General features: G+C 55.7%; 1 protein-coding gene across 9 annotated transcripts in view; it reads right to left on the bottom strand.

Annotated features, from left to right (window-relative positions):
- Positions 1 to 12,412, bottom strand: part of ARHGEF10L (Rho guanine nucleotide exchange factor 10 like) — a 143,324-nt gene that overhangs the window by 6,087 nt on the left and 124,825 nt on the right. For all 9 annotated transcript variants that reach the window (XM_068539016.1, XM_068539017.1, XM_068539015.1 and 6 more), the window contains one exon: positions 2,295 to 2,469. In XM_068539016.1, coding sequence (XP_068395117.1) covers positions 2,295 to 2,469 — 175 coding nt within the window. The remainder of the gene's footprint in view (positions 1 to 2,294; positions 2,470 to 12,412) is intronic.

Below are 12,412 nucleotides of genomic sequence, written 5' to 3'. Positions count from 1 at the left end.
AGCAGTGGCAAATGTTTCATCTCACATGCCTCCCCTCCTTTTCCAGGGCCCCTGGGGCCTTAGGACCAGCAGCAGACCATTTCCTGATGCCCCTGCCCCCCCTCGGCCCCCACTGGACAGCAGAAACCTGGCAAATGAAAGGAAGGCAGCAAGAAACCAAAAGAGATGCCGGAATGGAGAAATGACTTCATCTGCAGACCTCATTCCGAGGCCCTTCCTCCTCCCACTCTGCCTCGAGGAAAAGAGCAAGGCACTTCACAAACAGTACGAAAGGAAAAAAGAAGGTCTAATGGTGGATAAATATTTTATCACAGAGACTTAATGCAGCAGTGTTCAACTCACCCAAGCCATCTATCTGGAGATATACAACTTTAAAAAGCTCAGGCTCTCAGAGGACATTTTATTAATGACCTGTCTAGTTAAGAGGAGGAGGGAGTTTAGGTTCAAAAATGCATTAATACCAGTTGGGGACGCGAGTGGAGGAAAGGGGTCGGGGGAAGGAAGCGTGATGAATTTTTAACATGCCCTTAAAAAATATCCGCACTTAGAGGAGGAACAAATTTATTAGTAATTACACAATTATTTCATTTGGTGGTATGGGGGAAGAAAAAATACCTAAAAGCCTTTTAAAAATACCTCTAATAAAGAATTTAAGAATCCTGCTCTGTTCTTCTGCCAGGGCACAGTGTAGGGTGGATTTGATGCCCCCCTCCACCCAGGGCTGGCTCCTCTTGGGCTCGCGGTGTCCCGGCCAGCAGGGGCCCGGGCTCCCCAGTGTTAGGAAAGGTCAGGCCTGGGGGAAGGAGGCCCAGGACAGTAACTCCTGGGGACCTTTGGGAAGCCCTGAACCCAGGAAGCTCAGCCTCCACTCTGACGTGTCCAGGGCCCAGCTCCGGGAGGTCGGGCAAGCAGACAGGTGGCTTCTGTCTGTGCCGATGTGGTGGGAGGGGCCCTGACTGGAGGGTTGGGGGGTGATGCACGGCCGAAGGGGACCAGTGCAATGAGGGGCAGGGACTGCCATGAAGATAACGATGGTGGACGACACCATCACGCACTGGAGCCGGGGACCATGGGGCGCTGTCCTCACCACCTCAGGTAAGGCCCACACCTGCCCTGAGAGGCGGGGACGGAAGGTGGGAGAGGCTCTCCACTTGCTCCCGGTCACAGAGCTGGAAGGCGGCAGAGCCAGGATTCCAGCAGGGCCTGTCTAACTCCGGCCTAGCTCGCTGTAGAGTGGCAGCTACTAGGTACTGTCGCTATTGTTGTTGATCTTGTTGTTAGTAACCATCTCCCGTCCCCCCCCTTGGCCACTTCCAGCCTCTGCCATGGCCCATCTGCCGAGCCCCTCTCACAATCAGCTCCAGGTTCAGCCTGCCACACCTCTCTGTTTCCCTGGCCCTGGGGCCCTTCAGCGCCCCCAGCTGCTGCACCCAGCCCAGTTGGCTGAGCTTGAAGAGGACAGTCCCCACACCCTCCCAGACCAGCCCCGGGTCAGGGCAAGGCAGGCCAAGGCCTGCTAGCCCGAGGGCTGCTCTAAAGCCCGCTGGGGGTAGGGATGGACCCTGAGCACATGTCTTCCCTGGCTCCCAGCACAGCCCACAGGGATCTGGGCAGCAACTGGGGCAGCAGACAGTAGGGGAGATGCCTGGAGCCGATTCTACGGAGGCCTCGGCAGATGCTGGGTGGCAGCGGGGGTGCTAGGTGAGCTCAGATCTTAATCCTCTCCATGGGTCTCACAAACAGCTCTGCAGGAGGAAGCACGGGTCCCAAGGGGATGATGTCCAAGGTCTTCACCCTCCCCTTGCCCCAAACCTGATGGCAAACTAAGAGGGACAATTGCCTTTCTTTAAAAACCTCTAAGGAAAGAGACCCTTAGTTGACCTTCTCTCTTTCCCTTTGCCTTATTCTGAAGGTGACTTGAGGCAGAACTGGGTTTTTGGTCAACCTGAGGAGTGGCAGGTATAGATGAGCCTGGCTTCCTGCCCAGCGTGGCTTTTTAGCGGCCGCCTGACTTGGCGGGAGTCACCTGAGCTCAGAGCCTGACTTCCCACGAGCCCCCGCCTGCTGTGCTGCGGTGACAGCCAGAAGGGCTTTGGAAGGACAGGCCTGGGTTCAAATCCTGAGCCCACTGCTTCCCCTCTGGGAGGCCTAGTTTTCAAGGCTGACCAAAGGCTGCCTCAGGGGTTAATGAGATGGGCTGGCCTGGCCATGGAAGCTGCTTCCCGAATGTCTGCTCCCTCCCGCCCTTCACAGCCCCAGGACAGCAGGGCACGATGGCCCAGCGGCAGCCTCACCTGGCAGCAGGAAGGTGGTCCTGGTGGCGATGTTGATCTCCTGCAGATGCTCCCGCGTCTCCGTGTGAAAGAGGCGGATGGAGGAGCCGGAGGAGAAGGCCATCCAGACGCCGCTGCCCGCCTTCACCATGTGTGTCACACTCACGGCCGCGTCCTGGTGTGCCTCGAAGCTTTGCTGCGGCACAGAGGGAGGGCTGTCAGTGCTGGGCGGGGCCGGCCAGCCAAGCCTCTGGGAGCCAAGCTAACCCGGCCTCTGCCTGAACCCAAGTCAGAGGGAAGAAACCTCAGAAGCCCGGCAGTGCTGTGTCGGTAAACATTTTAACAACTGGCGGGGGGAATCCTGGTGTGTTGCGTCTGCTGATTCCCGTGGTGTAAATACTTCTAACATGGCCCATCTCAAGCTACCCACGTGACAGCACCGAACGTGGAGCAATGAAAGACAAGCGCACACCAGGGTCTACCATGACACTGATGCCAGGGAAAGACAGAGCTGCAAGTCTACGGAAGAGGAAGTGACAGCTTACGTGTATTATCTAAAGGTATGAAGGCACCAACAGAACAGAACTATCAGGGAAGGCAGGTGGGTGGTGTGAGCCAAACCCCCGTCTTCACTGCAGGGAGGCAAGACATAATGTCCAAAAACTGATAAATCCAGAAACAGTGGAGCACACAACTGAGTCACAAGAAAAGTGCCCGGTGGATTAAAAACAGAACAAATGAAAGTATTTTCTTCCAGGAAGCAGAACTGGAGACGGGGAGTAGGAAGGGCTTTTCCAGATAAACCCTTCCATGCTATTTGATTTTTTTTTACAGTTTTAAATGAAATTTTGATCTTTAATGAAAAAGGGCTTCCCTGGTGACACAGTGGTTAAGAATCCGCCTGCCAATGCAGGGGACACGGGTTTGAGCCCTGGTCCAGGAAGACCCACATGCCGTGGAGCAACTAAGCCCATGCACCGCAACTACTGAGCCTGCGTGCCACAACTACTAACGCCCATGCACCTAGAGCCCGTGCTCCGCAACAAGAGAAGCCACCACAATGAGAAGCCTGCGCACAGCAACGAAGAGTGGCCCCCGCTCACCGCAACTAGAGAAAGCCCGTGTGCAGCAACGAAGACCCAACACAGCCAAAAATAAATTAATTAATTAATTACAAAAAAAAAAACAAAAAAAAAAACCTCTTACAAAGAGAGGAGATAAACATCAGGCTTCCCATCTACTGCCGGAGAAAGTCTAAGTTCCTTAGCTGGGCATTCCAGGCCTCAGCTCTGCCCCAACCCCCGCCTTTCCTGGCAGGCTCCCTACGCTCCAGGCCAGCCAGAGCCCGGGCCTGCAGGATGCTCAGGATGCCCTACGCGGCCACGCCTCTGCCCTCGAGATGGCCTGTCTGCAACGTGCACCACCCACTGCCCCCCTGGGAAAAGCTTTTCACTGTCTTCAGCCATGAAGCCCACTCCAGCCACCCTTGCACCGGCCACTTCCTCTGCCTGCCGCATTCCAGCCTGACGACACCTACTCCACTCTGGCCCTGCTCGGCTGCCTCCCACACCGGTCCATGAACTCCAAGGACAGACACTGAGCCTCAGGCCCGTCAACATCCTCCCTGTTCAGCATAGGGCCCAGCGCACAGTGAAATCTGGTCAAAGAGCGAATGGATGGATGCTTGAATTCCAGCCTTGACATTGAGGTGTTACTTAAACATCGACAACCCCAGTGCACCAGGCTAGAGGTCCAAGCACTGGGGACAGTCAGGTAACTCTGGTGCATCTACCCAGTGGACTGTCCTACATCTATTCAACGTCATGTTTACAGAGACTGTGTGATGAACGTAGAAGAATGTGAATGTTATAGCAGTAATTGCAAAAAGAAACAAAAGCAAAAGGCCACATTCAAAACTGGGGGAGGGGAAGGGGCAGGAGAGGTGAAACCTGCACACTGAGTATTATTCCAGGGCCGTACCTGCTGATTTTCCTCCTTTCCAGTTGTCTGGTTTTCCTTTTTTTTTTTTTTTTTTCTATAAAGAGCAGATCTTGGGTGGAAGCCCAGGACAGCAGGAGGTGTTGGCCAGAACATCAATGTAGAATCAGGCCTGCTGTTAAACCTCATTTCCTCAATAACTTCCCAGGTCTGGGCCTCAGTCTCCCCATTTGTAGGTGGAGGTTGTCATGAGAGTTATAGGGACTCCTGGGTGAGGGAGAGCTTAGCACAAACCCAGTTCCTAATACGGCCTCATTCATCCAACAGATCTTCTTGAGACCCTACGATATGCCTGGCGTGGGTCTAGGTGCTGGGAATATAGTGATGAACAAGATAAACAAGGGGCCCACACAGTTAAAACAAATAAAGATTACTCCCAATAGTAAAAATACTGGGAAAAATACTGGGTGCCATTAAGATTGGGTGACCAGAGAAAGTCTCTCTGGGAGGTAGTATTTGTCAGAGACAATAAAAATGTGAAGGAATCGGCTCTGGGATGTGGGATGGGGGAGGGGAGAGCATGTCAGGCAAAGGGTACAGCAAGTGCAAGAGCCCTGGGGCAGGAATGAACTTGCCGTATTTGAGAAACAGAAAGGCGGTCAGTGTTGGGGAGCACGGTGGCAAGACAGAAGTGGGAGAGGCGGTCAGGGGCCAGATCACACCCGGCAGCCCTGAAGTCCACGGCGAAGAGTTTAGATTGTATTCAAGTGCGGGAGGGGGCTGAGCCTGGTAAGTGACAAGTTCAGGTTTACCTTTGAAAGAAGTTCAGTTTGAGGGCTGTGCCGCAGCGGGCTGGAATTCTGGGCCTCGCGTGGGCTTAGCCAGTGAGAAGTGGCAATAAAAGGACTCGGTTTCTTTTGCCGCTGTCACACCATCCCCAGCTCAGCCCCAACTTCATCCCGGTTCAAATCACCGGAGGTTTCCCACCGAGATAAAGAAGCTGGGGCAGGGGGGTCTCCATGGGGAGCCAAGGGGGAGCCAAGCCAATGAACTCAGTGCTCACTCCCGATCAGAACACGGGTCCCGGGCTTCCCTGGTGGCCCAGTGGTTAAGAACCTGCCTGCCAATGCAGGGGACACGGGTTCGAGCCTTGGTCTGGGAAGATCCCACATGCCGCGGAGCAGCTAACCCCGTGCGCCAAAACTACAGAGCCTGCGCTCTAGAGCCCGCGAGCCACAACTACTGAGCCCGCGAGCCACAACTACTGAAGCCCATGCACCTAGAGCCCGTGCTCCGCAACAAGAGAAGCCACCGCAATGAGAAGCCTGCGCACCGCAACGAAGAGTAGCCCCCGCTTGCCGCAACTAGAGAAAGCCCGCGCGCAGCAACGAAGACCCAACGCGGCCAAAAATAAATAAATTTTAAAAAAAAGAAGAACACGGGGCCCCGCGGAGGGCAAGGCTGTGAGATGGCAGATGAAATGGCTTTTTCTGAGCCAGTCCCTGAAGGCTGAGCTCTGCGGCCCAGGTGGGGTGGCCTGACGGACGGGCTGGGGGGACAGGAAAGTGGAGGGTCCCAGAGGAAGGGCCCCAGGCTGCTCTTGGGAGGCAGGGTCCCAGCGCGCAGCTCACCCCTGATGGGGGGCCCCTCGAGCAGAAGCTGCAGCTCCCTCTGGGACAGGAGTGCCTCATCTCCACCAAAGTGGGCGCTCCAGGGGCGAGGAGGGGGCCGCGTATCAGGCCGGGCACACTCAGAGGGCAGGGAGCGATTTCCTCCCTCAGACTGGGGGCTCAGATTTGGGCCTCCTGGGGGGGGGTGTCCTGTTCCTCCTTCCTTGGCACCCCTCCCGCGCCCTGGTGAAGGCCCGGGAGCTGGAGGCTCAGCCAGGGAGCCCTGGGATGTGGGGAGAGGCCCGGCCCCCGCACAGCCTCCACAAAGCCGGGCTCAGTCCGTGCAGCGCAGGGCAAGGGGGGGAACGTCCAAGTCTCTGGCCTTTTGCTCCACAGTCTACAGCCCACAGCCCCGGCAGTGCTGGCGGGCAGCTCCTTTCCAGAGAGGAGCTCTCCTTCAAGGAAAGAAACCGCTGTCGGGGGTGAGGGGTGGTTATCTTCCTGCACCAGCCTGCATTCAGCTTTCCTAAAGGCTCAGACCCAGGCCGAGCCCATGGTTACAACAGGACACCCCCACGAGGGGGGCCTTGCTGGGAGAGTCCAGCCGAGGAACCACCAACCCCCAACACAGATGACACCCTGAGGCCGGGTCCGCAGCCCCGCAATGCCCGCTGTCGACAAGCAGATGGCTGAACGGATGCGGCAGCGGGATGGAAGGGGCACCCAACGTGCTTCGTCTGCAGACTTTTCCAAAAACCGGCACGCACGTACTTGCACATGAATGCACAAACACATAAATACCAACAGGAAGGTGTGTGCATGCTCACACACGTGCAGCGAGACTCCTGCCCGGCTCCCGAAGGAAGCTCAGAAGCATCTCCTGCCTCCGAAAAAGCCAAACCGCACTGTAACCGAGAGACCTGGGCCCACGGAAAGCTGCACCTGAATCTGCAGCCAGTCAGCCCGGCGTGCTGCCGTCAGAATCTAATTACAAGAGAAGTCAGCAGTGGACATCCAGGCTCATTCCTCCAGAGGCATAACAAGTCTGTCTCCAGGCCCAAAGGGCTTCGCCCAAGGCCTGTGCAAAGCTGCCAAGTCCAATGGTAAGGCAAGTGGGGGTGAGGGCAGGGATAGGTGTGAACAGGGCAGCTCCAGCCTCCGCCCCTCACTCCTCAGTTATTCCTGGGCTGCCAGGACCCCTCCCCGCACCAGGAGCCTGTTGGGGGAAGCCGGGTCTGGGGCACAGAGGCTGGGCCTCCTGGGCACACAGGGCAGGGGTAGGTGGCACCCTGGCATCATGGGTCCCCCAGGAGGGCGGAGGGAGCTGAGCACAGCACCCCTGGGTGGGAGCAGGCGGCAGTGAGGCCCAGCCCTTGCTGCCACTGGGTTCGGAGCTGACAAGCATGCATCTCATTTTGTTTTCCAAACATGGGGTGTTTGCTTGCCCAGAGCCGGGGAGGCTATCAGCTTATCAAGCTCTGCTCTCCTCCCAACCAGGACCAGGTGAAACACTGCCCACCTGGCACCCCAATTCCAGGCCATGGCTCCCCATTCTCACCTCTGGACCCCTCCTCTAATCCCTGGCCAGCCTGGGGGGCCCAGGAGTGGGGGGACCACCTTACCATCTAAGAGGCCTCTACCCTCTGTCCCTGAAGAAGGCCCCCTGCCCCCCTGCACAACCAGCCCAGTCATGCCCCTCCTCTGAGCCCCAGAAGGCCTGATACTTCCTGCCCACTCGGCCGCTATGGTCCAGGCACGGCTATTTACTGGCTGCTTACCTTGCACCAGGAGCTGCTCTGTTAGGATGATATTCTGGACAAGAGGTGTGCACACAATGGCCCTCAGGCTACACCAGCCTGCCGCCTGTTTTGGGGAATCTAGTTTTATTGGAACACGGTCACACCCACATAGAAAAGAATCCATTCAAGTAGGTTGGGAACTCAGCACTCTGACTACACAAGCTTGGTCCTTGTTTAAGGACAAAAAGATCCACAAAAAATCCTGAACTTTACTTAGTAAGCTTGGTGATGGTTAATGGAACAGGCACAGTGATTCACCAGGCTCTGTCCACTGTAAGTGTCTGGAAGCAATGACACCCCGGCAGCAGTGAGCACACCACTTCTTGATTTCTAAACACCATTCCCCACAAAAGCGAACCCTGGAGAAATGGCTGATTAGGGCAGGGGAAGTACCAGATGAGCCGAGAGCTTCTCTAGAGGCAGACAAGCAAGGAAGTGCTCAAAGAATGATGAGGAAGTGTCCACAGGACCCAGGACCCAGCACAAAGGGGCTCCTGGTGTGCAAATATGAGACAATTTGAGCATCAAAAGTAATAACAATGGTCCTGGATGATAGTGCACTGGATTTTTAAAATACACTATGAATTTGCAGTAGTAATAAAGGAGGAGGGTTAAGTGGGGGGGAGGAAACGCCTCTTCAAATAAAGTTTGTAGTGAAAATTCACTGAGGAACAGGATATTCTCCCATTTTCCAAGAATCCCCCGCAGTAATTACAAAGGGAAACTGGTACCTTTATGATGGGGAGACCTGGCAGACCCCACCTTAACCAAGTGATGAAGGATGGGACCAGCCTGCATTTCCCGCCTCCCCGGGGATGTGATAGGAAGGCACGGCTTCCTACAGCCGAATCTGGCCAAATACTCCAATCTCATCAGGAGGAAACAATGGGGCAATTCCAGCTGGTGGGACCTATGAGAAGACACTGGCTTGAATCTCCCCAAAAAGTCACTATCATGGAGACCAAAAAAAAAAAAAAAGGAGAGGAATTATTCTAGATTAAAAGGAGACAAAAGAAACATGACAACCAAATGCAACATGTGTTCCCAGCTGGATGCTGGAGGTGGCGATGGGGAGTAGCTATATTTTGAAGACAACTGGGAAAACGGGCCTATGGTCGGTAGATTGATGGGCACGATAATGCTACTGAGGTTATATAAGGGAGCCCAGCTGAAGTATTTATGTATGAAGGGCGATGACGTCTGCAACTAGCTTTTAAGTGATTTAGCCCCAAAAAGTGTGTGTGTATATGTATAATATGGGAAGAAAATTATGGTAAAATGTTAACAGTTGGTTTACTAGGTGAAGACAATTCGTGCGTTCATTGTACTATTCTTTCAACCTCCTGTAGTTTGAAATATTTTAAATTAAAAAGTTGGGAGTCAGGGGAGTAAACTTATTTTTCAAAAAAAAAAAAGGTTGGTCGCTGGAGGGGAGGGCCCGGGCCTGACTCCCAGCTCCCAGCTCATCTCTGGCAGGGTCACTGGGTCTCCTCTCGCATCTGCGAACAGAGATAGAAGGAGAACCTGCCTTATGGGGTGCTGGGCGGTTCATGGGATGGGGCCAGCACACCGTGAGCGCCCCACGCACGCGGCTGTGGGCAGGAGCGGGTCAGGGGAGCGGGGACAAGCCAGCGTCCTGCAGCCGCCCACGGAGCCCCGTTCCCCTCGCCCTCTCCCAGCAGCCTCACGGCAGCCCTGCGGCAGACATCTGCTCAGAGGGTCTCAGGTAAGTAATCCCACCCCAAGTAGTGCTGACACAGCCCAGCCTCAGTCCTACAATATTTACGTGCCTCCAGGTGATGCTTCTGGGTCTGGTTTCCATAAATTCCTGGCGTGAGCAGCTCAGCACTCAAAGTCATTAGAGCTGCGATAACGCCAAGGAGCCGGGAAGGGATGCTGGGGCCTTCAGGGGCCAGGGGCTGCCGAGGAAATGGCAGGAGGCTACTGCTCGCTGGGCACCTACTGTGTGCCAGGCTCGCTGGGCACCTACTGTGTGCCAGGCCACGCCATGCCTGGTATTTCATCTTCCCAGAGGCCTTCACGAAAGAAGAGGGCAAGAGCCCAGAAGGGGACACGATGAGCCCAGGTGACCCGCCAGACAGGGGCAGAGTTGGGGTGTGGGCCTGACCTGTGGACTCCAAGCTCCAGGCTTGCCCCCGACACCTTCATGCCAAGCTCCCCAGCAGGGTGTGGGCGTGAAGGGGCTCTTGCCTCCTACTCGCTGCTCGGTCACCACAACGAGCTGGCCTGGGAGGCCTGGTCATGGACCCAGTAGACCATCCACGGAGCACTCACCAGCACCTCGCCAGCTCTGGCTCCGCTTAGTACCCCTGCAACCTGGGATGAGGACACCACCCTTCCATCCTCACCTAACAGGCAGGATGCCGAAGCTTCGAGAAAGCGGTGAGGGGTCACTCCGCCAGCCAGGGGACAGGCTGAGGATTGAGACCCAGAGGTCATACTCCAAGCCGCTGCACTGGGAAGGCAGAGGCAGTCTTTTAAAGACAATTAGGACACAACTCCCTTCCCTTATCTATCTTATTCTTACCAACACTTTACAGCTGAGAAAACAAACTGAGAGGCTGAGTGCCATTCACAAAGTCACTGTGCTTGGAAAATGGGGAGAAAGCCAGGATTCCAGCTTAGAGTGACCCACTCGTCCCAGTTTGCCCAGAGAGACCCCAGTTGTAGCACTGGAAGTCCAACTCCTTGTCTGGGCGAAACGGGACAGTCTGTCACCCTAATGGGACTCCAAAGCCTACATCTGACCTCTGAGCCATGGACAGACACCTTTGTGGGGCTCCGTCCAAAGCTTAACACTCTGCCTTCAGAATCGGACCTGGTCAAGGCCAGGGGATCGTGTGCCAGTGGGGAGGCTTAAGATGTGGCATCCACCTCTACCTCTTACCAGCAAGTCAGTTAACACCTCTGGGTCTCGGTTTACTCATCTGTAAAGTGGGGTCGAGGCCATTCTTGTCTAGCAAGAGACTTCATTGGGTGCTGGCTCTCCTGGCTCAGGGCCACCCCGGGAACCTAGAAGGGACAGAGGGAAGGACAACATCTCTGCCCTAAGAGTGATAGCCGGTCCCAAACTTGTCTTCAACAACCCATTTTGGAATTGATTGTGCAAAATTTGGTGTGTTTGGTGCATTTTTCTAGAAAGATGATCAATAGTTTTTGCCAACATCTCAAAAGAGTCTGTAAACAACTCTTGCCGCCCCCCCCCCACTGCCAAGTTAAAAATTCCTGCACTGAAGCTTCTTTATCACTAGGCACATAAAGAGGTGGGCACAGACCCTCCTTGCCACCCACCACACCCAGAGCAAGGCCCACAGAAAGCGCCACTGCAGGGACGGTTGTCCTGCTGTGGCCACACCAACGTTTTGTCTTTAAAAACAAAACTTCAATATCCTGTAATAAACTACAGTGGAAAAGAAAACAAACAAGCCAACCAAAAAAAACTAAACCAAACTGACATCCACCTGTGCATCTGGCTAAAAAACATCTCAAAGTGTGGGCTATAGATATTCTCCTCATTAGTCCTATTTAATTTCCTTTTGTTTTCTTCAGTTATACAAGCCAGCAGACGCAGCGCACACACCTGAGGAGGGAGCCGGGCTGCCGGCCACCTGGGGCCACCGAGCACCCTGGCTGTGGGTCTGCTCCAGCCTTGCTCTAGACTAGCAGGTGCCGGGCTGCACCGGGGTCTGCCTGGTGCCTGTCCCTTTCCAGCACCACAGGGACCCCGGTGAAGCCCCAAGCAGAGAGCCGGGGACGTGTAGCTCGGCACCTGTGTGCATCTGGGCTGCGCTCACCGCAGCTCAACTCAACCCTCGGAGCCCCCGCTGGCCCCGAGATTTGGTGGGACCACTGAGCCTCTGGTCAGATGAGGAAACCGAGACTCAGAAGGGGAGTGGCCTGTCCTGGAAGTAGTGGGGCTGAGCTCGGCTGCCTGGCTCACCTTCGGTGTGACATCACTGTGGCCTGAGGTCATCTTGTCACCTACCTCCTGCTTTCGAGAGGTATTGAGGCCATGGGATCAGGACCAGACCATCAGGGTCTGGGTGCCAGTTCCACCACTTCCTGCCTCGGTTTCCTCAACTTTAAAAGGGGGGGTAATGAGGTGACCACCAGCATAAAACTGTTGTGAAGGTTATACGGGTCGCTACTCACAAAGAGCTTGGACCAGCCTCTGGGTGAGTCTCGATAAGCGTTAACTCATGGAGGGGGGGGTCTCTGTCAGCCCCGTGACCCCCTCACCACACCCACACCAGAGCGGCAGGTCCATGGGGGTGGGGGCCACTGCTGGAGCCCAGGGCCCTGCACAGGGACTGGAGCCCCAGCCAGTGCGACCCCTGAGCTGGGGGCCGGAAGAGCCAGGGAAGAGGCAGCCTGGGTGGTCAGGCTGAAGCAGGGTCAGGTGTGAGGGAGCTTTGTTCTGGAAAGAACCCCCGTGGTGGCTCAGCATTGCTTTCCAGCTCCAAGGGGCAGATGGCATTACACCTGCCGGCCCTGCCCGAGCGAGCCTGCGTGGTGCAATTCCAGGCACCCACCCAGCCCTCCATGGCCCCCACCCCCTCACACGGCATCTGCTCAGCACCTGTGGCACCTGCTTAACCAGAGGGGGGCCTCCCCCCTTGTGACGGTCTGGACTCCAGATTCCCCTTGGGCTCAGCAGCAGAGGTGAGCAGGCTCGGCCAAGGCGTCCTCCCTGCCCTCCCGCTCAGGGCATGAGTGAAAGGCTCGGGGGAGGGCCACCTCTCGGACCAGGTGCAGATCCACCCCCAAGACG

The sequence above is a fragment of the Eschrichtius robustus genome, chromosome 3 (genome assembly GCF_028021215.1).
Source record: "Eschrichtius robustus isolate mEscRob2 chromosome 3, mEscRob2.pri, whole genome shotgun sequence".
In the NCBI taxonomy this organism is placed as follows: Eukaryota; Metazoa; Chordata; class Mammalia; order Artiodactyla; family Eschrichtiidae; genus Eschrichtius; species Eschrichtius robustus.
The sequence above is the reverse complement of the archived record's forward strand: the minus strand, read 5'-3'. Positions and strand labels throughout refer to the sequence as shown.